We start from the raw sequence: 25,013 nt of genomic DNA on the forward strand, positions 1-25,013 counted from the left end.
TTTCCCTCTGGATTAATAAAGTATCCATCTATCTATCTATCTATCTATCTATCTATCTATCTTCACGTTTTTATGGCATGTGACTGCCACTGTAGGTTCTTCTTCACACTTGGAAGGGGAGAAGTATTCAGTTGGTTGCAATTCAGCAGCCTCACCATTAGACTTCACTAAATCCTACCCAATGAATCTATAAAGGAACATGAATATGTATCCCCAATATGTATCTACTGTACTAAATCGTAAAATGACCATGATGCCATCAGAGAAGAAGGAAACATGCTAAATTGAAATACTGGCTTCTCTGACAACAATGCTACAGCCAGTATGTTCTCCTTTGAAATTTCCATTCTGCAGCAGAACATCTGTTTGTGTTTTGGCCTGTGTAATCCCGCCCACTGCCCATTTCCCAGTACCATTTTGTATAGAAAATGAACCAAGGAGCCAATGCCCCTGCTGGATAGTTGGATGTAATATGTGATGGCTGGATGTTATATGCAATTTATATATTATATCAATCAAATTATATCTGAAGAAACCAAACCAAAGAAACATGCCGATTTATCGGTCTGGCTCTACTTGAAATTGCTGTCAAAATGTGAAACATCACTCTGAGCAAGTGTAAAATGGCATTTTACAAAAAAAAGACAAAATTATGTCATTTTACTGAGTCTGTAATAAGATGTTGAAATATATTGAAATAAGATTACTGACCAAGTCATAGAAGACATGTTTCCTAATAGATAAACCTCAACACAAAAACTCAACAACAAGTGTATGTGAGATGTCTTAATTTATTGGTTGTGGGGCTGTACAGCACATGAGATTCATGTGAACACACCAGTGCATGACCAGCTGTTGCCAATGCTTGCGTCTGCATGCTGAAATTGAAAGAAATGGCAGTCTTTCCCTTCTCCCCCATTCCCTCTTCTTCCCTCCATCTCTGCTCTTTCTGGGATTTTTCTAATTAAACAGTTGCTGTTTGTAAGGATGGACAGGGGGCATTCTAGGCACTGCTCTTGGCTTTCTTCTGCATTTGCAGCAGGTGCTGGATCTCCTGAGCAGAGGTGGCCTCCGCGTGTTGGATGAGATCTGCATGGCCCTTGGTCACCCCCCACCCCTCAGGGTGTGACATGGAGGGGCAGTCGGGGCGACCAGAGGCTGGCTTCAGAGTCTCCCAGTAATCTCTGCGGGACCTAGAGGGGTAAAGAGGGAACATGATTTTACACCTCTGCATTCGAAGACCTGCCTGGGATAAATGTATCTTGACAGTTACTTGCAAGATGCATGGGTTTAGTTTTACATGTTGAATAAGTTACAGAGGAAATGGATGACATTGTTTTGAGCATCCAGAAGGGACCCAAGATATTTAAAACATGTGGTATAACCATCTCTATCTGTCGTGGTTCATATATTGGTTCTTGAATAAACAAAGTCCTGCCAGGAGGGAACTTATACTAGGCTGACAGATAACAATTAGAAATCTTTGGTGCTTAAGTAAACGTTTAAGTCTCTTTCCTAGTCATCTGAGAGGAGGGCAGAAACAAAATCAATAACTATTGGGTCTGGGACCAAAACAAAGAGATTTTTGAGCAGTGAATGTACATAGGTTAAGATTACATAATACCATAGTCATCTTTGTTTGTGTTCTGTACAGTGTGACCCAACTGAATTATACAATGGGCAGCGTAACTAGAAAAGTATCAGCAGTGAAAACTAGGCATGAACAGTTTACACAAGTCTTACCTGGCCCGGACCCAGGGTTTGGTGTGCATTTCCAGGCCTTTGCCCCACAGGTCGTGCTTCTCAGATGCTGGGGGCAGGATGCCTCTCTCTGCGGCCAGCTCCTCTGCAACAGCCCGGATGTGGTAGGGCTCAAACCCGCAGCAGCCGCCGATGAAACGAATCCCTACTTTGTAAGCCTCCCTGGCATATTTGTGCATGTCCCACCTGGTGAGAATTCTGGGTTCCAGGCCTGAGATGTGAAATATAGGGTCTTAGTTAACTGAAAAACAACTAGTGACAGCACTTCTTAGTTAGTCATTACAATACTCAACATATTCTCACTAGCTTGTGGTCTACTTTTAGACGTAAGGTATAGTTTAATGCATATTTTTTAAATAATTTAGCTGAAGGCACATTTTATTGTTTAGAACTTTTTACACTACTTTGTATTTTTCTTTACAAAACATGTTGTGACAGTGTACCAAATGGGAACTCTGGGAGGTCAATGAAGCCCTGTCGGTTGCAGTCTGGAGTGTGGAAGGCCAGGGGCTGGCACATGTAGTGTGCCTTCAGTCCTGCACGCTCCACCCCTTCTTTCATGAGCCTGACGGCTTCCACACAAGTCATGGGATCAAAGTGACAGTTCACTCCCACAATCTGAGCACCTGTGAACAAGGGTGCAGATTAAAATGAGGTAAGTAGGGCAAGAAACGTTGGCCATTATAACAGTTGCCACTGAGCGTTTTATTTTCTTTAAAACTTTTCTTTCTTATTATCAGCAAGTTGGTGTACTTTAAATAGCATACCAGCTTTGACCAGTCTGACAGCACAGTCCCCAGGGCTGACACTGTTTAAGTCTCCCTCAGGCCCGATGCACAGACAAGCAGCCACAGGCTTCCCAGTGGCCTTCAGGACTTGAACTGCCCACTCGGCCTCCTCCACGTGCTCAAAGTACTGCCAATGCGAAATAAAAACATCACCTCTTAAATATATGACTTCAACAGTACTGTACCCATGACAGGCAAAGTAAAAAAAATAGCACTTTTGAGATAACACTTTTGGCTATAGTACCACAAAATTCATGTGTCATATATTATACAGACCTCTGCAATGAGAAAGTCCACATTCTTCTTCACAAAGACATCGACTTGTTTCTTAAAAATGGCCTTCACTTCACTCTCGCTCTTGCAGCTCAGGTAGGAGGGGGTTTGGCAAATGCCACCCGCGACCAGTGCATCTCCCTCATTGGCCACCTCCTTGGCGAGGTCACAGGCAGCCTCATTGATCTGTTGCCCCTGGAAACCGACGACAGTGGAATACAGCAATCAGAGGCAGTCGGGCTCACGAATCACATCGTTTCTCAATGGTTTTAACAGAAGTGCTGAGAAGTAGCAAAAACCTACAGTGAAAGCCAGCTTCTGGCCTCTATTAACAAGTTTATCATCACTGGCGTAAAATGTGAATGTCTGCATGACATTAGCCCCAGCTCTCAGAAACTCCCTGTGCAGCTGACGAACTGAAACACAAACAGAAAAAGTCCATATTCTCATCAAGAGGTGACACATTTGTAGGCATAACAAAAAGGAATACTTAGCAAGTGATGTCTTAAATGACATGACATAGTTTATAGTCTGGCATATAGAGACAACAGGAGGACATTTGTCCAATGAAATTGCATCCAAACTAAAAGACCGAAGTGGAAACATTTCTCTCCCCAGCTCTTCTGCCTGCATATCTCAAATACTGCTACTTTTACGACTAAATGACTCATACGTCCAGTCGTTCAAACATGCACTGTCATTTATGCCAACTAGACTGTTTTCCAGAGCCTGTGTTTAGCTCCAGCTAAACAGCCTTTGGCTATCACAGTTTAACTGTGTTGGATAGGAATCTCACCAGACTCGGGGTGGGTGGCAGCAGCCTCTGGGGTCCATGGTCCGGCCTTGACGTAGCCTCTCTTCTCCAGGGCAAACACGAAGCCCCCGTCCCCAATCACAACCTCGCCAGCGTTCAAACGCTCAAGAACTCCCTGGTTGGAGAAAAATGTAAAGAATGATGATTGGTCAGTTTATCAACTTGCACCTCTACTCATTTTATATTTACACAGGTTTCAGGTGGAGGAGTGCATTTCTCAACGGGAGTGTTTGAACCGGCTCCAAGTACACTGAGTGTAGCACTTTGCTCATTCATCCAGTGCATAGACAACTGAGTATGAGAGATAGCTATGATTGAAATATAGGATGGTATGAGAAAGGAGAAATCAAAATAAGGAAAGAGTAAAAAAGTAACTTCCAGTCTAATGCCAATAGCCTTTCAATCAGTGACTAGTGTGAGAGCCGTTACTTCTGATAAGCATAACTTCATTTTGTAAGGGGAAGAAAACATTTTTAAAGTATACCCAACCAACCGTTTTCCCCATTTTTTATAAGACTTACAAGCTGTGACATTTTGCACTAATGGGCCCACTGGTTGGTTGAAATAACAGACACTATTGAACAAGAAAACGCAAAACTAATGTCAAAACTTGTCAAGAGCTTCAGAGAGGAAGAGGAAAATGTTTACCTTCTTGGTAGGTGCCATATCTTCCAATTTCACTTACAAACAGCAGCAGTAGCAACAGCAGCCCCACTCAAAGCCTGATACTTGAGTGACCAAATGTTGTAGAAGCCCTGTATATATCCTTAAGAGATGGGTGGTTCTGAGGTCATAGCACCAAAAGGACTGCTGATTGGAACCCGAATATTTGTCTAGACAAATTGTGCAACCTAATAGTGCTAGGTTGCTCCGCAACATCACAGCTTGAACTGGATCCATGCAGAATGGCATGTCCTCATATCTGGCCTATCTGACCTGCTCTAAAAAATGCAAAGTTTGAATTATAGGCGTAAAGGAAATCCATCTTCTTTGAGATAACCACCATACATAAACACCAATCGTCAATATCATGAACACACACTGACACACTAATTCAGAAAGAAAAAGAGGTGGTTAAATACTGTTTGAATCATCAAGCCAATAGTTAGTAAAATAGAGTTTGAATCATCAAGTCAAAATAACCATGTCATGTTTGATATTATTGTAGTGCCCCATAGCCATAGCTTGATGAGTATGAGTATTTCATACTGCCATTGCTTTGCTGTCCAGTGCTCTAATTAGCCTGCATCAAATGAAACTTTTTTTATCAACAGAAATATTACAGTTATAGTAGTATTAATTATGAAAGCTTCAGAAGATAAAACTGCTATGCAGGACGTTCCTTTAGTTGTTTATAAGCGGCTATTAGAGTTCACATTCACATAGTTCACAAGAACAAACCATTTCATGATTGGTCACATGATTTCCTCATATTTGTACCACGAAATGCAGATCCCAAAGCCTGCATTTTAACTCATTTAAGATGGTACTTCTTTCAATAATAGAATACAGTTGGACGCTCAGTTTCTTTCACAGTGACTCTCTCACTCCGTGCCAAATATTAAAAAGACTCTTATCTACCTTTCTTTCTCTCTCTCGGCTATGGTGGGGACCTTTGGTCACTACCAGTTGTTTCTGGCCTTGAGCACTGCAGCACATTTTAAAATGCTGTCTATTCTGGGTCAGACCAGTTCTTGCACTACGTAAGTAGTCTCTGGTGTTTATCAACAGAGCCAAAGGTCAGAATACAAGTCCCCCTCCATCATTTTAGTATTAACTACAGTCTCATTTAAAGAATGCTTGCAAAACATTCACTAGTTCACAACGACATTACTTGGACCATTTTCCCCCCACATTTGCACATGTACATAGAAAAATGGTTGGTTGCAAAATAAGGATATTGAGGACATTAGGCACATTTATTACTCAGCTGCAAAACTAGAGCACAAAACAGAGATATGATTTTGAAAGTCAGTTATAACCAACTAAAGGAATTTAAAAGTCTGGGTTCTTTCCTAAGCAGAGTGTCAACTGGATCTCACAGGCTGGCCCTACAGCCAGAGGAACAGCAGGGACATGGTGCAATACATAGTAGAGCAGGGCTCTGTGCACATCAATGCCCAATTTCATATTTCAGTTCTGTGAAAGACGACCAATACATGTCCATGAGGGCTGGAGTGTGTAGATTGCTTATGCTTGGCTCTCACATGTGTTTTTAAGACTATGGCCAGAACAAAAAGTGTTTTCATTTATCTCTATTGCTCTAATTAAGGGTTTCTAAAATGACGAATTGCAAAAAATAATTTTAAACAACACAAGACATGTAGCCATTCAGATATACTGCAAGAGTGATGCATAAGGTGAAAAGTTGATAGTGACCATGAGGCTTCACTTAACCCATTTCATTCACATGTGTTTCTGTTACATAGGATCACCAGAAGAGGGCAGCTTTGAGCAATATCTTACATGCAACAGTGTCCCTCATAATGTCCATGGGCCTTAGGTAGTCTTCAGTTCTATTCATCAGTTTTATTCATTTCATATGAAATATGCCCTCACGCTTATGTAAATATTATTTATGGAATGACGTAGGATGTGAGTGTGAGAAATTAAATGTAATTGCCATGCGCAGTTCCCAGGCATAACAAACTAAATGAATGAATTATGCATATTTGTAACTCTAAGATGGACAACAGACTAGTGAGAATTCCTGCTCTCAGATAGATTTAATTAAACTAATGGATGACTATATTTCCGATTAGTTATTCTGGTGCCAGGAAAACAAATAACTAATATTAAAGTAAGACTTTATTTATCAAATCTAAAAATTATGGACCAATTGAAAATGATCAGATTAATAAAACTGCACTGAAACTTGAATATTCTCCCACACAAACGTATATCACATATAAATCATCCCCTTGTTGTACCTCCTATCACCCCTCTCTTCTACCTCATTCCCACTTACACTGAAAGGCTATCTATGTATTGCTATTTTGCTATTATGTTGGGTGGGAATGGTAGTAAAATGGTAAAGTCAAACCATGAATCTATCCCCTGGCAACCTAGTCACAGTAACAGTAATGTTTTTATACGTCTCCAGGGGAAATTAACATGTAATATTTTGTCCTTCTCCCCACCCGGCATCTTTCATATTATGTCCCGCCCTCAAAATCCTGCAGGTGGACGTTTTCACAGGATTAATTTTTAGGCCCCACTTCTGCCCGCTCCCATGAAAATGTGCTGTGCGTAAAAAACACTAATCTTGCACCTGTTTCTGTAAAACATGGGTTATTTCTGACTGCTCTAGTGCAAACATGAATATCATTCTGTAGTTTAAGAACATTTTTGGTAATATGTATTTCTATTTTGCAGGAGTCCCATGAATCATGTCTTTCTCCCACTCCTGAAAACGCATCAATTTCTTTCTGCCCGCACCGCGCAATCAAAATGTGTCGCACTCTTTTGAGCTGGGCCCGCAGGCCTCCACTTTGAACCCAAGACTGCGCTTTATTGGTGAGCTGATTTCGAGAAATTAAACTTTGCTTCAGGTTATGCAGCAAATGGTGTTTCCTGGTTGCCTAGTTGCTATGTTAGCTAACTAGTTAAGGAAACTTTTAAATAACCTTAAACAGTTTAAATGGCAGAGTTCCATATGCATGAAATTATAGCTAGTTATCTACCTGACATTGCAGTCTCCTCAATTTAAAATTATAATAGGAAAAGGTAGGAACCCTCAGGGTGCATGTGCAGCTTCACTGCTTGGCCCACCAAATACATACATTTAACTTAGTAGCTGATTAGTTTATATTAACACACAAGCAACTGCCAACTGTTAAGATGGTTTCGTAAGCTAGGGATAGCTAAGTTAACTGGCATGAGACCTTGCATGTTTTACACGTCTCGTGGAGTTCCGTGCTCCGTAGCATCCCGTTAAATACATACATGACACCCATGACTTTGCCATCATATAATGATTGGGAATAAAAATGTGTTATCTATTCCAAGGTTGTTTTTACCTTAATACATTAATGGGTTTCATATGTGAAAGAGGCTTTCTTCTCCCTCTCCCTCTCCCTCTCCCCCTTTCTTTCGCAGGTTGTGGCTCACACACACACACACACATTGTGGGGGTTTTCTGGGGGCACTGTGTCGTTTCTGAGTCAGGGGGCCCCACATGTGATGCAACCACATAACAAGGAAATACGCCCCATCCTCCCTATTACTTATAATTACACAACCTCACATCCATCCCAATAATAGCCCAAATGCACACACATGCACACACGCGCGCGCGCGCACACACACACACACACACACACACACACACACACACACACACACACACACACACACACACACACACACACACACAGAAGAAGCACTCTCCAGCCATGTTGGCATTTATGTAAATGCCCTGCATTTGATGTGACACACTTTTGTCCACATTTGTACTGTTCTCTCTTCACCCAAGTGTAAATTAAAGAGAACACTAATTCATGACTTCTGACCTTTGGAATGTACAGTGTAAACAGAATCACTGTGTTCTTGTTTATTTTACAGTGTGTGGCTATGGTGGCTTTCACAGGTGCTTAAGGTGACCTCACATATCTCAAGGCTGTTTGTTATGTAATCAAAGGACATACTGTCATAGAGTCAGAGAACCACCCAGTTTTAGATATCATTCACTTTACATACTGATGGTCAAATCGGAAGTGTGGAAAGTCCCAAGATATAGTGGCCTATGCTGTCAGCATTATGTGCTGTCTTATTCCCTGTGTAGGCCTTTGACGCTTTTCACAGACATTTAGTTTACTAATCACCCTTAATGACCTGTACTGAATCATGGACGGTGGATGTCGCACTACATACTGACGGCTGTATACAACAAAATACTGATTTAGTAACAGTTACACCAGGTCGGCAGAGCTTAGCTGCTTCTAAAAAGTGAAACTTCCGAGGTCATTTAGACACACCCCTTGCTCAGACAGGGAACGTGTTGAGGTCATCTTTTAGTCGGGATGGGGGAAGGGATGTGGAATAGAGACAGATCCTTTGTTAAACTACGATCTTTTGCTTTCAGTTACATACAACATGCAAAGTGAGGATGATTAAACGTGTTCTATCTGCAGACATATAAGTTAAAGTTTCACTGAAGAAAAACGGAACCGAAAATCGCGCAACATCTTTGGAAGTTGAAGCCCTCTGAATGGTGGCGGCTTTTGCGAATGATTCTTTACCTTCAATGATTTTGGTAAGTTAAACGTTGCAGTGACTTAATTCAGTGCTTGACTAGTCTTTTGACAACAATCCTTATTTTTCAGCTTTACTGGTGTCTTCACGAAGGAAAGTTCTGCGTCAGCAAAACGTCTACTGACCTATTTTTTGTTTCTAGGAAATATCAGAAACGTTAATGCTCTCTAGCGTTGCCCACGTCGAGTGGAAATCTGGCTGAGTTTAGACCGGTTTAAACTTGGCTACTACCCTTTTGGTTTTGAGACAGATGCTAGCCAGTCAAGAAAAAAGTGTTTGTACTTTCATAATACAGACTTCACTTTGAAGTATTTGAGAACAGACAACAGAACACATTACATTTTGGCCAAATTAGCCTGTAGTCAAGCCAGCCTAACCTACCACAAGGATGAAATCTGTTTGAGTTGAAAGGATTCATAGGCTCAAAACCGTTACAATTGTATCCTGCGTGGGAAAAGGTTGGCGTCTAGATTGAGATTTGCGTTAGAGGTTTCTTTTATTATTCAGGATTCCCCAGAAGGGCGACGAAAGCAGTGGTTTTATTGTTTAGCTGGAAACTGGCCTCAGACAACTGTAGCTGCTCTTCAGCTAAGTCTCCTCCTCACAGTAGGCTAACCGGTGGGATGTGGGCTAATTACAAGGAGGTAGGCTACATATGATGTTTTAAATATCACATGGATTTGCTGAGTCAAGCCCACTTACAGTTAATTCTAATTTAGTTAGCATTGAAGTTCCTCATCCGTGGCATTAACGCCCTTTATAGTAACTAAAAAGAACCACCCATATGGTCTTGCTCCATATTCCCATCTGTTGGGTGAACCTGGATAATATTATTGAACTGGGCCTGTTATGGCGTAAGGGAAAACTATAAACTGTTTGTGGTCGAGTGACCATTTTGAATCTAGTCTTAAGTACCATTGCTGTGCTCACCCACATCTCAAGACACCAAGGCCTAGGATACTCTTTTAGTAACCAGAGGCCTTTTCCTAAATCTGTTGATTTTCAAGGGCATTGTCCCCTAACTGGATTTTTTTTTTTTTGGAAACAATGAATAATTTATTGAGGCTTGAAACAATTATTTGGTGAGGATGCCTGTTTTAAGTCCTACACTGCAGATGTGGCAGGGGAAAATGTGAGACACTACAGTGCAGCCCAGTGATTTATGGCCTGTCTTACAGACCTGTGTCAAAGCTTTCAAAGAATCTCTTTGACAGGTGCTGGAGAACAGTGTGGATCATTCCTTCCGTATGCAGATGAGAGAATACAGAATAAGAGCGGTCTAGAAACATGGTGTGGATTGCGGTTTATATTAAGTTTCCCTTAATTATGATGAATCCAATGCAGTAGCCTAGTTTACGTAAATAAAGCATTATCTATCGCAATTTCCATTGCCTAATGTTTTGTAATACTGTAGGTGATGGTCATAATAACAAATACAGGAGCAATATATTATTTAACACTGAAAAACCACTGCATGATACGGCATGATTCAGTATTACTTAAGGTGTACTTGACTTTTATGATTATTAATGTTAACTAATGAATGAATGTTTTAAATGCTCATAAATGGGAAGTATTACACATTTCTTTGTTGGTGTTTCGTGCGGTTAATGTTTTGTGATTACCATTAATACGGTTAAGATAATTCTTTATGGACAATTGTTGGGTTTGATATGGTCAGAAGAACCAAAGGATTTGTAGAAATAGATTTTGACAGTCAGATAGACATCCTGTTTTGGGTAAAGCTTTTCATTTTTAAAGCATCATCAGCCAAAGAAATCTGCATGCATTGGCTCTTACCCAAAAATGCACTTTTTGCATAACTGTATCCAGCTGATGTTTAAAAGAACCTTTCTTTTCATATACTTTCAATTCTTAGATTTTTCAGCCAACCATGTATGTCAAATCACCCCTTTATAGCCTACACCTTTTGACATAGTTTTTCACAGCATAAGCCTAGTTTATATTAGGCTCATACACATTTATTAGCCGATGAGTTTTAGTTCAGTGTAGTTTTTATTTTAGCAAATGGAAAGATCTACAAGTAACCATAATCAACCAGCTGTCTCGTCACTGACCACAAGATCCTCAAATAAGGTTAATCTGTGGTTGTTAACATTTCTGTTTCAAAGTCTATTTCCTGTTAAAAGGGGGATCTTGAATTAGCACATCATAACTCAGACTTTACTTGGTAAAGTGTTAGAAGCTGTCCATCAACCAGTTTACCAGAGTAAGGTTCTAAGGGCCTTCACCTTCCATGACTTTAGGTGTGTACATTCTCAAATCAGGCACTTGCATGAACAAGGAAGGAATGAGCACATAATAAAAGAGATATGCACTTTTTATCTAAGGCAAATGTACTGCTGCTGAAGGGTGGAGGAAAGCCTATGAGCATTTCTGTCAGCAAGTGAATTCCATGACTTCAGGGCATGAAGTAATAGAAGGGAAATATATCAAAATGATAGTAAGTAAATATGTTATGTAATTCTGCCCCTGAAGTAATGTTCTCTTAAGCCATCCATGAAATGTGGGGGACTCACAAAGTTATGCCAACAACTTGAAATCTTAATTAGCCAAGGCTAACAATTTGACTGCTCTTGGTAGTTTGATTCGCTTTTATCAGAAGTGTGAATACATAACCAGACACGAGATGTATTACTCGCATGCACAGCTCACATGTACGTGGGAATGGCATCACTGTCCACTCATGTTGATTCTTAGCTGATTCAACATACGCTGTGACATAGCAATGCAATTACACAGAGGCAGGAACATAAGGACACCTTCCCTCACTGAGCAATATGGAAATATGGCCTTGTTCAGATCAAATGTGGCGTTATTGTATTGGCCCTGTGGGGATGGCGCTAAGCTTAATTAAGGACACTTCACAAGAACGTTTCAAGTGAGGTGACACGGAAGAGTACTTTGTCAATAATTTCAGCAAAGAAGTGCGGTGTGCTGTGCGACAGCACGCTCCCACCCCCTCTGTGTTTCGCTCGGTCTTCCCACACCTGCAAGCGTTGACACGTCTGCAGCTGTGTGACTGATTGCATAAACTTGGCAGCGGTCGGTCCCAAAACCCCTCAGTGTGTCTGTTTGCTCACTTTAGTGCCTCACCTGTTTCACGGGTGAAATGGAAAGTCAGTTTGCACTCTTATTTAATCTCAATACACAACGCATCTCCGCAGAACTACTTATGGTGTACTTACATGGATTTATTTTTTGAAGACTCCCGCACGTCATTCTCTGTTATTGTGTCTGTAAGATATTATCAGCTGCTGTGGGGCTGCCGAGGCTTTTTCAAACCCAGTGCATGCTAACAAGTATCAGGTATGATCTCAGTGGACAAGTCCATACCATATGTCTGACGTGTCTCGAAAATGGACTATAATTTGTTACAGTGTGTACATAAGTTTTCAATTCTGACTGTTTTCCTTAAGGTGGTATGACCTAGTAAGCTCAATATTTTGAAAGTGTGGCATAGCTTTATCAATAGTCATGTCTTTGATAGATCTATGTAGATCACTGTTGGGAAATAAACTACCCAGAGACATAGCTTTATCAATAGTCATTTCTTTGATAGGTCTACGTAGATCACTGTTGGAAAAATAAACTGCCCAGACAGTGAGTGAATTGCACCTTGGGAGTGGTAGGGAAAAAACTGCCATTGAGGAAGTGAGTGTGCTGATTCACAACTCTTGAGCAATCATCAGTGCTAGGTCTTCAGAGGAGGGACGTCCCTGTTGTAGTTAACTGTATTGGTCATGCCTTGAATCAGTCACATATGCATATGCCTTTCTCTCTCTAAACATTTGGGTTTCCTTTTTCTCTTCTAGCTGTTTTTTCCCCAAAGGATTTGACTGAAGGACTTTCGGGAGGGTTCTGGGTCCATGCTGTGATGTGAGTCATCGGCGAGAAGCTGTCAGCGGCAAAAAATCTGCTCCCCCCTCGCCTACTCTGACATCTGTGAAGAGAGATGTTTACATGGACCACTTCTCATCTGGATGACACATACTGACTTTTTCCCCCGGCGGGTCCTTTGACACACACCAAATTTTTTTCTCATCAAGAACATCACTTTTCCTGTCCCTCTGAGTTTCACGCACCACACGCCCAAGGTCAGAGACAGAGCTAAAGCCAGAGGAAGCCAGGACCAGAGCCATGTGTCATGTGATCGTAACGTGCCGCTCCATGCTATGGACTCTGCTGAGCATCGTGGTGGCGTTCGCTGAGCTCATCGCTTTCATGGGCAATGATTGGCTGGTCAGCCCGCCCAGCGGGCCCATCACTACCAACGGTAGCTTTCGGCTCTCCTCTAGGACCCACCGCCCCATACTGGGCCTTTACGCCCGCTGCAGAAAGGTGCCCTATCACCACCGCGACATCCAATGTGGACCCTACGCGGCCCACTTTGGTGAGATCGCCAGTGGATTCTGGCAGGCCACGGTTATATTCCTCGCCGTGGCCATCCTCATACTGTCCGTCGTGGCACTCTTCGCAGTCTTCAGTATGTGTTTCCAGAGCATCATGAGGAAGAGCATCTTCAATGTTTGTGGCCTGCTTCAGGGTATTGCAGGTAAGGGCATCTCTGAACCCCCTCACCCCTACCCCCCTCCAACCATTTAAACTTTACTTTCTTCCTGTAAAGTCATCATTTGCTGACTGTTATATACCAGAGAGTGTGTGTTTTATTATTTTGTGCGGCGCTTAGATACTGCTAGCTGTTAATTGAGTGCATGTGTGAGGAAGAGTGACTCAATATGAACAGTTCCGTACGCCTCGCTGTGTTCTGCTCTCAGGCAGAAAGGTTAAAAAACAAGCGATGGACAATTACATTACAGATTATTCAGATGTTATGAACGCCTGAGTCATGCTCAGTCTTAAGTGGGTTAACCCACATGTAAAAGTGTTTGCGTCCAACTGGCTTTTATCTTAATGTGTGAACTGTTCTGTCATTTGTCCTCTTTCGTCGGAGATACACCATGTGGAAAGCCTGATTCGCTGTGGCAGTGGTTAGGGGGGGGGGGGGGCTGTTGTTCTGTTGTTTAGCTTGGGGCTTAAGCTTGTTAGCGAGGGGCATCATGTTTTTTTCATAGAGGAAATATATTTTTTTAAACGAAACATTAGTCTAACCTCCTGTGGAAGTGGAGTTTAGAAGAAGTCAAACAGGGAGCTTTGAGCTCCAAAAAGATGACGCCGGATGATATGCAGGCCTCTGTCCCAACTTTCTCTCATGTGATGAGGGGTGTTTTGATGAATGGCCATTAGTTTGGTATTTGATCGTGGCAGCAGTGGTACTGGTCATGTGTGGAGCACGTTTTTACCCGGGGAAGGCTTACGAGTCTAGCTGCTGTCAGAGACCGTCAGGGATCATTTGACGGCCTCTTGAAATGCTTTCTTGTGTAACCAGTTGACCGTAACCCACTTTCAGTTGATGTCTGTTAGCACTCACACACTGATCTCAGAGGAAGTCGCGCTTCCTTGATGTCAGATCTCCCAAACAAGTCTGCCCCAAATAATAAAAATGGCTGCTACTGTCGGAACCTACTTCTTAGGGAGATTTTGTGTATTGTGCTCAGCGTTTCCTCTGGACTACCACAGAGCAGCGGGTCACCCCAGTGCGGAGCTGCTTTTAACCTCAAGGCTGTCCACCTGACATCCTGTCATTATAATGTGAGAGTGGCAGGAAATATGTGTTTACAACATTGCCTTTCCTGATCAACCCCCCCCCCCCCCCCTCCTTATTCTGAGCCTGTTTACCCTCATCTCTGGCCACCTCAAAACAGACCCCACCGGGCCTTGGCTTCAGGAGACCGCGTCACTGGCTCTGGGAAAATGTGCTGGGGCATACATTTAGAAACAATTATGGCGGGGGCCAATCTCATCGCCAAAGTTGTAGTATACTGTTATGGCGCAGACCTCCGTAATTTGTGCATCCAGTGCTGCCCTCGGAAAAGTGTCTATAACGGGCAGCTTCCTGGAGGTTAACCCCACTGGGCTTTTTATTGTCTGCGGGGAAATCTCCGCCACTGGGCCTGTGCATCCATGCTGGAGCCCACAAGCACTTCATTGTTGCACTGGCAGCGTTTGGCATTGATTTATTTGCTTGAGAAATTGATTCATGTGTTGGTTGGACTGAAACATGCAGAGTCGCATCCCTTCGCGAGATCTCCCAGACACAGATGTGTTTGAGGAGGGAGGTTTTTTCTGTCTCGAGACAATCTTAAGTGTTTGGCACCACCATGTTAATGCATGTTGTGTGCTTCTTTAGTTGGGAAAATAGTGATCTTTTAGTCAATGGAAGTTCTAAATATGTTGGCATGTTGCTTCAGTCATGAAACTAATTTGCTTTTTCTCTGAAGTTGGTGTCCCCGGAATCAGAATCAATGAATTAGACAAATATGAATTAGACCCTCGGAGACATAAGATGTGTGTGAGAAAAAGAACGTCCCTTATCATCAGTCCCTGAAAGAAGGCTTTGAAGTATCTGCTCGTATCTCCAGGAGGCCCATTCCATCACATAAATGAAATCAAAGAATTACTTCAGTCTCATTTACGTACTGCGGCCACGCACTCAACCATACGCTACACAGCGAGTTCCTCCCAGGGCCTTTCAACAGGGCGGAATAATTACACGACGACGCAGAGACATTGAGCAACTTTCAACTGCAACTCCAGGGGCAGGATGCTACATGCCTATTGTGATGTCTGAGGGAACGCATGCTGGCCCGGCTCAGCAGAGGGATATGCATGCACAAGATTAGCCCAGATAGGATCAATGAGATATGCTGTTTGTTCTGCTGTGGTTTGCTCATTCGCTTACTATGTGTGTCGGCCCCTCTCTGGAACGGCAACAGTCAGGCCTCGATCTGGGCTTCATGGGGGAAACACAGTGGATGCGTGTTTTATATGCTCTCTCCTAATGAAAAGTCTTCGGGCTGGTATTACAGTTGCTTGTTCAGTCCGTGTCTGCACTGAGAAGTGTACACACACACACACACACACACACTCACACAAATGAAGGCCCCAGTGCGTTGCTAGTTTGGAGCTGCCCACTGCTCGTCCAGATGGCACATTGCAACATCTGTGAGTAATCAAGAGGATTCCACACAAATCTTCTCACTAGCCTCAGGCCATAAATGGCCAGTGTATAGGCCATCCATGACCGTGAGGGCCAGGCTTTGAGAGGACCGTCTTCAGCTACAAAACACTCGCTGGCCACGACACGTCCTCCCAACTCTCACCACACATAGAAGCGTCTCCTCTGAAATCCTGAATACTGAACCAGATTTTATACCATTCATTTTTTTTTTCTGACTTCTAGCCCACCTAAACTTCTTTTTCTGACTTCTAACCCCCCCCCCCCACACACACACACACTCTCTAAATAGGCTGTTTCTAACTGCTATCTCATTATTCCCGTTAGGTCTGTTCCTCATCATGGGTCTGATGCTGTACCCGGCCGGCTGGGGCTGTGACAAGGTCAGGCAGTACTGCGGCGAGGACAGCTCACCGTACCGGGTGGGCGACTGCTCGCTGGGCTGGGCGTTCTACGCGGCCATCGGTGGAACCGTGCTCACGTTCTTCTGCGCCATGTTCTCCGCCCAGGCCGAGAAAGCCACGTCGAGCGACAAGGTCCAGGACGAGATTGAAGAGGGAAGAAGCCTTGTTTGTGTGCTGTGAAAAGAAAAGAAAAAAAAAAAAGAGCACAGCCACGGCATTACAAGGACCATGATTTCTAAAGGGATCGTAAAGTTGTCATTTTACCATGTTAGAACCACTGTCAACCACCCAGGATGCACAAAGCCAGCATGTAATTTTAGTGAGATCATAACAGTCTCTCTTAAGCAGCAGGCATGAGAGGAGGGCATTTTAACCCACCCATTTGTCCCTGGCTGGTCAATTTGTCTAGGGTGGGGTAAATACCAGCATTCCTAGCACACCAGCCCTGTACCATTTTTACTTAGCATGTGATAGGCGTTTTAGGTATGTAGTTAGACAAAATGAAACCAAGGACATCACTACCACTTACGTATTACTGAAAGTATACTAGTAAGGCCTTTGTTTTTTTCGTGGAGAAATGTAATAGATTAGGTGAATGTACTTTGAGAAAAATATCAAGCGATGCTTAAAAGCACTAGATATTTTAATGTGTAGATATCACATTTTATGAAGAATGATCAAAATCCTAGTATGTTTTAGCCAGTATGTCCTGATGGTTATTATGTTTCAAAGTTCAATTATAATTATAATTTCTGTTTGCTTGGGACTCACAAAGAGATCCTGGAATGAGTACAACACGAGACAAATGAGAGTGACTCACTTGGAAGACTTTGAAAAAGAGAAAGCGACATACCACGCAGCTGCTTTGCACGGCTCCAGTGTTTCGTTTACCCTTATTTGGCCGTAGATTCTTTAATGGTGAAATCTACTTCCAGAGAAATAACATATTTTGGATTACTGTAAAAAATGTGTGCCTTGTAGCGCTGCCACTCTTTACAAATATGGATCAGGAGGAGACGGACAGGCAGTAAGAACCATGGTTAGCTCAGCATCTAAGTTTGTACGTGTGTGGGAGACAATACGCTTTCACATGGGATGGGGGGGGGGGGGGGGGGGCTCAGTTGGGGACATGGCAGCTTGGTCTCATGTTCCCATAAATGGTGCAACGGGAATCCCTCTCATTTCACGTATTGATAATGTTTACTTTCATTTATCTCGAGTTTACCAGCGCACGCGGACCCTGCAAAGAAATGCCAGGCCGCACTGATGGTAAAGCATGTTCGGCGAACATGTGGAGGTCACAAGTGTTGATAACTGATTATTTTGAGTATTTGTGGTCCACAGTACACAGCAGAGAAGAGATTGCATTCCATAAAGCAGGCAGTCATGAGGGGCACTTAAGGGGTGGGGAGAATATTGGTACAGCTGATTTCATGATTTTGTGATTTTACAAGATGATACATGGCATTGTGAGTATCCTGATATATGATTTATAGCGTGATACATCAAATCAAATGCATCAAGAATCAATCTTTTTGAGTTATTAGTGTTATAAATATATAAAGACATCATGGATAGGCTACTAACAAATTAATTTGCTTTCATAGCTCTTAATATGGTGTTTAGAATGTCTTAGTCATTTCTATGTTAATACTACTCAGTATTTTTGAATGATTTCTTCTTTTAAAAGCAGAAACGGAACAGAAAAATGAGGCCAGAATATATCGCAATACTGTCAAAGAATTGCAGTGTGTTAAAATAGTCATGATTTTGACAGAATCATGATATAGTTAATGAAGAATTGTAATGAAAACAAATGGTCCCTCGCGATACCCACCCTTATCACTTTTGTAATGCATTTTAACCACTACCAGTCGCCAACCACTACAACCATACTGACTAGCATTCAGACCACTTATAGCTCCTTTCAGTTCATTAATGGGGCAGGGAGCGTTTCACATGAAGCTTATTCTGGTGATTAGAATGCATAAAGGAAACATGGAAACTTAAGGATAAAAAAGAAGCTGTGCTTTAAGCCTATGAGGATTGCTTTATACTGCACTCATTAAAAAGCTGGAAATGTACGCGCTTTTACACTCCGTTGTTGTTGTTTTCTTTTTTAAACAAATGTTTAGCCTTTTCAGATGATAAACCATTGTCATACATCATGCAGTATACTCCAAAAATAGCCAGCCTACCAGCCATAGTGGTTTTGACACACCTGTTTGATGAAAGACAAAACAAAAGCATAAAGCTTTAAACACATATTCCACCAAACACATCTTTATACCTCTCACAGTCTGCCCACATTTCTCCATACGAAAACAACGGGCAACAGCATTTTCAAACAGTTAATTTTGGTGTGGCTCTGACTGCCTTTGTATAAAACCATCAGCTTATCTGCCAAAGTGGATGGAAGGAGCTGTTTTAGAAAACAAAAAGTAAACAATTTCTTTATCTTTCAGTATATGACAACCTCTATAATACATCATAGCAAGAAAAGCACCACCAAAGCCACCAACACTTTGCTCAGGCTCATGGCGTTGTGGAATGGCTCTAGCGTACTGTACTGACATGAATTTGTTGTTGTCTTTTTTTATGACTTTTTAAATTGCTGTTTGTCATCTAAGGTGCCAAACTAATTGCTGTGCATGACATTGCTTTGTTCTGTCATCTGTTGCATCTGTATTTAATGTGGTGCAAGTAAGAGATGTGCAATATTCCACTATAGTGCCCTCTGGTGGAGGAAGGACCAGAGTGCAAGCAGAGGGAAAATCAGCTCAGACTCACTGCTGAATCTTCTGCACATAATCTGTTCAAATTGAAGCTATTTAAAAAAAAAAGTGAGTTCATGATTTTCTCTAATTAGCAAAGACTATTGTTTTATTGCTAGAAATGTAGTTAATCAGAAAATGAATCAACTGTTCCATTAACACATGTGATTATATTCATGAGAAACATTTTCTAGAGTCTCAAATCAGACGTCAGTAATGGGATTAAGTAATGTGGGAGTTTAAATAATGTAACATACTCTTTGCTTTTTTGTTACTTCATTGGAATTGGAAGTTCTTATGTCATTTTTTTTTTTTAAATAAAAGAAATATCACTCTGAAAAAGCCTTTGGAAAAGTGACTTTGCACACACTCTACACATTCAATGCATGTCAGATAACACAAACATTCAACACCACATACTTATAAAACACTGCTTTGAAGTGTCCATTCCAATAAACATTCCTCAAGTAAGCTCTAGTAGTAGCCAACCGACCCTGAAAAAGCTTGCTGTGAGGAGGGCTAGTTCTGGAGCATCATCACAGCATCATGTGATGGAACTCTGTCGTCCAGTTGCTGACTGTAGGCATGACTGGCCAGAGACAAGGATAGGAACGTGCCTGTGGTGTGTTTGTGTGTGTGTGTGTGTGAGAGAGAGAGAGGCCTCTTTGTCTTGTGTGACCACACAATCAATTTATAATTAGGCCCGTGGTGATTAATGCCCCCCCTGTGAGACCCACAGGGCCCTGATGAATGCTGTTAGGACATCCCACAGAAAATGCTATCCAAACAAGCGTGGGCAGATGGTTCATCTCGTGTGAGGCGCCACTCACTGCCCAACGCAGAGTTGGGGGAATGAGGTAAAGAGGGGGACATGGGATATGATGACACCCCCCCCCCCCCCCCCCCCCCCCCCTACAGTTGTTTTTAAGTATTTGTGGGTGTCTTCTTTCGGAGTGTCCCAGGTCAGTGTTTGGTGGGGAAGTGGGCAAACTTGTGAGCGGATGTGTTTAGTGAGTTTGATTATCAGCCTGTAGGTGTCAGGTCAGAGTTAGGGGCAGACAGCAGGATAATTAGGATATTAATGGACTGGTGTAAGAGTCCATTAATAGTTCCACACCAGTGCAACTGTGGTTGCCAGGATGCAGTTTTTTTTTGGTTTTTTTTTGTCTCTCTGGGAACTGGGGAGAATTCCAGATGCAGCTAAATTCCATGGAGAGGTTGGTGGGTGCAGGTGTTCACAACAACATATAAACATGTGTGCTTAATGACACCATGTATAATTTTGTGGAAATGATTTGGGGGAAATTACGCATTATTTACAGATATTCATGATTCATGAAAAAAATGTTGTGGGAGGAGGAGAGTTGGGGGGGGGAGGGGGGCAAAGCAAGACCTTGTTGTCACAAGGGCACTGACCCCCAACCTGCCCCATCCAAGCCACCATTTATCACGTTAAACAGCAGGGGGGGGGGGGGGGGGGGGTGATGGATGGTGGGTTTGAGGAGTTTACGGAGCAGTGTTGGACACCCTTTTATTGTTCTTTCATAGCTCAGTGAAGACATGCACAACTGATCGGAAAACAGTGTTAACCATAACAATATCACTCAAACCCGTTTAAAACATCCAGAGTGGATATTATCCATACATATATATACATATATACCCATACATATATATTACCCATACATATATATATACACACATATATACATGCACATAGTTCATACCACATCTTCCTGTACCATGTGCATCCAAAATGTAATCAACCTGCACTGGTGAACATTCTCCAATTACATTTAGCATGTTTTCAAAATATAAAGGAGTTCTGTCTCTGAATTGCTGCTTGGCTATTCAAACGGGGATATTGCTCATGCCCAAGTAACACATTCTCCTCTCCTCCGTAACACAGGTGTTGCTTGTTGCATACACATTTGTATGCTTTGCAAATATTATATCCATAATTTATCCTGCTAAGTGTCAAATGTCCTTTTTACTTGATTTATTTGAATATCAAACACAACACACATTTGCAAAAATATGCTTTACAAATGACCTATTAACGAACACTGAGCCTTGTGTCTACTGTAATATATAAAAACAATATCAATATTGAAGAATCGTTTGAACTTTAACTATTTTCATTCAAGCTCTTTGCTGAGTGTATGAGATTAGGTCTGATTAATCGGACTTAATGAAGGCAATTATTCTATTTCAATAGATAGTAATAATAGAAACCCAGAGGTTTTGTCTGTAGTTACATCCCTTGGACACTTGGAGGAGCCCTTGATAAGTAAATTATGGAAGATCCTGCTTGCAACTGCAAGTCAATGTTTAGAGTGAACACATATTTTCTAGATTTGTGCAATTATCATGGACATAAAAAAGTAAAAAGTAAAGAATGTAAAAAAAAGTAAAGAAAGCAAGTAAATTGACAGAAAAACAAAACAGAGAATAAAAAGGATACATGGACACAATGTCGCTCATCAGCTGAATTTAACTTAATATCTCAGGTGATGTTGACCTTTTTAACTTTTAACGCCTACCTTGTACAGCAGGCAATGTGCAACATCTGGCAGTTGTATACTGCTTTCTGTAACTGTACACTGGGATTTGATTATTAAGTAATTCATTAAATAATTATTAAGTCTACCAAAGAACATGTAATGGTGCTAGATTGGCTAATGTTTTTTTTTAGACATTTCTGGTGCCCAGTCAACATGATATTAATGCAGCATAATGTCAGCATTCTAACACAAACTCACTTTGGTGTGTTTTCTACTTTTCCATACCAATGTCAAGGCCAACTGCACCAACTTATCATATGCTGAATTTACCAAACCTTGTGTATTAGTAAGTAGCAATTTTCTGATTAGACACTTATTTGTTTTTCATAAATATTAACAGTTGTGGTTGCATATAAACACAATAGCATCAGAGATCAAGTGCCAAAAAAACTGAATAAGAGAGCCTCATGGTAGTAATATTTGAGCTGTAATATTTAATTTATAACTGTAGGTAATAATCACCTTGTCAAATAAAATTATGTGAATGTGTTTATCTTTCAGCGTGGGTGTTTTAATGCTACTGATTTGCCCAACTACCAGAAATCCTTCAGTGTGGCTATTGCACAGCTTTTCCCCCCTTTCTGCACAGAATGAGCATTTGCACTCCACATTATCTCACATTAATAGGACCCATTCCGAATATGTATGAGTAATCAATGGTGAGTCAACGGCCGGAATGGCCCTTACCAAAGCTGAGCATGAATCTTGCTAATGGCACACATCTCCTGGATGTAATTAGGAATAATGCACCGCTTGGGTATACAGACCATCACATGGTTTGTTTGCTGCAAAATGTGAAAGGTAAACATGGGAGGGTGAGGGGGGTGACAGAAGAAGAGACCAGTCTCATTTTGCAGAGTTCTCGAGGTGAAGGCAGGCCAAGCCACTGGAAACAACCGCTTTCCCTAATGGCTAGTACATTAGTCTTCTTAAACACCTGGTCATGGCCATTTAGAAATGTTCATTAACCACTGATGCAGAGTGAATAGGTGCGATAGTTCACTCCTTGCTAATTGCCTGGATGAGGTTGACTGTTGATTCGGAGAGCACTTCAGTGTTAAACATTAGGCCAAGTGCTAAAAGCTAGACCCACAATTATCCATTTGAATTGGTCATGAGAAAAGTGTGGGCATTATCAAGCCAAAATATTAATTTTTTCACATAGTAAAAAAAAAAACACAAGTTATTAGGCATTAGATTTCCAGATGCTTAGCATCACTCACCGAGTAAAATGCACCTTCATTTTTTATTTATCACAACTATTATTATCTTTTTTTCCCCTCCACAACACTATGGCAAGGCACATTCTCTACACATTACACACCGTAATGCAGTCTCATTGGAAAATTGAAAATTACATTTAGTGACCTCAATTCCCTGAAATGAACAGCCATGACAGTGGCACCGCTGCCGAGAGGCTTTCTGGCGAAACCTTTGTAGCGAGGCCCGTTCCGTCTCTGACAGGCTGTGGTGGTAAAAGCCCGGGCTGTTGTTTTTGTAAACCTTACTGATTTAATGAGGCTGCCGGAGGAAAAGGCGAGCCGGCCTGACAGCCTGGAGAAACCTGTAATGCTTCTCTTCCACACAGGGAAGCCCAGTGACAGAACCATTTTCTCCACAGCGGCCCCCTAATTCAAACTGTACACGTGCACCAAAATGATAATGGATGGGACATCTGTGTCTCCGTTGTCTTGATTAATTTACATCTTCCCCTTTTGAACACTTAGTGATGGGATTCGTAGAAATATAAGGTGAGGGGCCTGCGGGAGCCCGAATGGTATGCTGGAATATGCATTTTTGTAGACACACACAGTAATTGCCAATGTGACCCACTTTCATTACGTGGGATTGAGAATTAGTTTAACCTTAACATTAATCCACTTTTATCTATTTGGGACCGTCTCTAACGCATTTCATCTGTTTAGCGGGCACATCACTTAAATTATCTGTGCCTTTGCCCGTTGGTGTGTTCGGTAGCTAAAGCATGGGTGGGCTGTGTTCTTCGAGGTCTATTGATCTCGTATTGTAGGTGGCTGAGGGAAAAACAGAGGGAGTGTTTAATGTTGTTGTTGCTGCTGCTGTACGTGTGTGTGTGTGTGTGTGTGTGTGTGTGTGTGTGTGTGTGTGTGTGTGTGTGTGTGTGTGTGCGTGTGTGTGTGTGTGTGTAAGAGAGAGAGAGAGAGAGTGAGTGATTGTGTGTGTGTGAATGTGTGTGTCTGTGCAGATGCACGAGGGGGGTGAGAGAGAGCCTTGTGCAGATGTTCCATTGTGATGGATCTATTATCCAACTATTACAAGACAAATGAGTGATCTCTCCTATTTTCCATGCCTCAAGAAAATTGAAATGGGAGCCCGGGTGTACGTGTGTGTGTATGTGTGTCTGTGTGTGTATATGTGTGTCTGTGTGTGTGTGTGTGTGTTTCACTCGGGCTGTATGATTAAGGTTTGGTGGGACAGCCATTAATTCTGGAGAGAGAGAAACACCAGCAGCGTGGGACAACCACCTCAACATTATAAATCAACCTTCAACAGCCTTCCTTTGATGACCAAGCACTCACTGGTACCCACCACCCTAATTAGAATTCATGATAAAATACATGCAAGGAAGCATTTTGTAACCCTCATAATTTTAGGGGAAATATATTATTATCTGGCCAACCATTTACTAAGCGTGATATTTTCCATTAGCGCCTTGTCAGCTAATGTAAGGGGAAAAAATGGCTTCGAAAATTGGATATCACATCTTCTGATGGAATGTGGTTTACCATCAAACACATCAAATGGTCCACGAAAACAACAATCATTTAGGTGTTTTGGATAAATATTGCAAAGAATGCACCCACATGTGAAGCATGCATAAGTGTATTTTGAGAATCTCGAATCAGCTGCAGATGACCGAAGACCACTTTCTGCCTGAAATAATTGGCACAGCTGAATCCAATATCTGACACTCCGAGCCATCAGTCAAATATAAAACGCCGCTGTTTATCTGTCGGCCCATTAAGCTAGAGTAAATATAAAGACCATAAACGTGTTTAAATGCGAAGACTATTTCTTTGAAAATCAGCAATTAAACATATAGATGCGCACGCCACTGTAGCAGGATAAGAAGCCCCCTTATAAAGGCACTCCTACGTTAGATTTTGGGGGGGGGGGGGGTGTAGAGGGGCTGAAGGGGTGTTCACTGATGGCTTAATTTTGGCTCCAGTGCAGATCTAGGTTCTCAAGCTTGTCTGCTGGTCAGAGCAGATCATTACTGGCCTTGCCCTCCCATCGTATAGCG

General features: G+C 42.0%; 2 protein-coding genes across 2 annotated transcripts; one reads left to right on the forward strand and one right to left on the reverse strand.

Moving 5' to 3' along the window:
* Window positions 1–773: 773 nt before the first annotated feature.
* On the reverse strand, window positions 774–4,441 carry LOC105901214 (betaine--homocysteine S-methyltransferase 1-like). Its single transcript, XM_012828633.3, has 8 exons — window positions 4,285–4,441; window positions 3,619–3,751; window positions 3,126–3,238; window positions 2,826–3,017; window positions 2,529–2,676; window positions 2,205–2,387; window positions 1,744–1,972; window positions 774–1,193 (listed from the first exon to the last, which is right to left on the reverse strand). Exons 1-8 carry the CDS (start codon window positions 4,300–4,302, stop codon window positions 1,004–1,006), a joined length of 1,206 nt encoding a protein of 401 aa, XP_012684087.1. The 5' UTR covers window positions 4,303–4,441; the 3' UTR covers window positions 774–1,003.
* A 4,153-nt stretch (window positions 4,442–8,594) lies between these two features.
* lhfpl2b (LHFPL tetraspan subfamily member 2b) lies at window positions 8,595–19,508 on the forward strand. The gene is made up of 3 exons (XM_012828553.3): window positions 8,595–8,890; window positions 12,726–13,465; window positions 16,316–19,508. The coding sequence occupies exons 2-3, from the start codon at window positions 13,051–13,053 to the stop codon at window positions 16,570–16,572; spliced, it is 672 nt and encodes a 223-aa protein (XP_012684007.1). The 5' UTR covers window positions 8,595–8,890; window positions 12,726–13,050; the 3' UTR covers window positions 16,573–19,508.
* The last annotated feature ends 5,505 nt before the right edge of the window (window positions 19,509–25,013 follow it).

The sequence above is a fragment of the Clupea harengus genome, chromosome 7, assembly GCF_900700415.2.
Source record: "Clupea harengus chromosome 7, Ch_v2.0.2, whole genome shotgun sequence".
Lineage (NCBI taxonomy): Eukaryota > Metazoa > Chordata > Actinopteri > Clupeiformes > Clupeidae > Clupea > Clupea harengus.

Excerpts from the sequence above, each read along its gene's own strand:
- LOC105901214 (XM_012828633.3), bottom strand. Across the intron at positions 2,677-2,825 it reads TGGACTTTCTCATTGCAGAG|TACTTTGAGCACGTGGAGGA; the intron begins GTCTGTATAATA and ends TCGCATTGGCAG. Across the intron at positions 2,388-2,528 it reads TGTCAGACTGGTCAAAGCTG|GTGCTCAGATTGTGGGAGTG; the intron begins GTATGCTATTTA and ends CCTTGTTCACAG.
- lhfpl2b (XM_012828553.3), top strand. The coding sequence starts at position 13,051 with ATGTGTCATGTGATCGTAACGTGCCGCTCCATGCTATGGACTCTGCTG. Across the intron at positions 13,466-16,315 it reads CCTGCTTCAGGGTATTGCAG|GTCTGTTCCTCATCATGGGT; the intron begins GTAAGGGCATCT and ends TATTCCCGTTAG.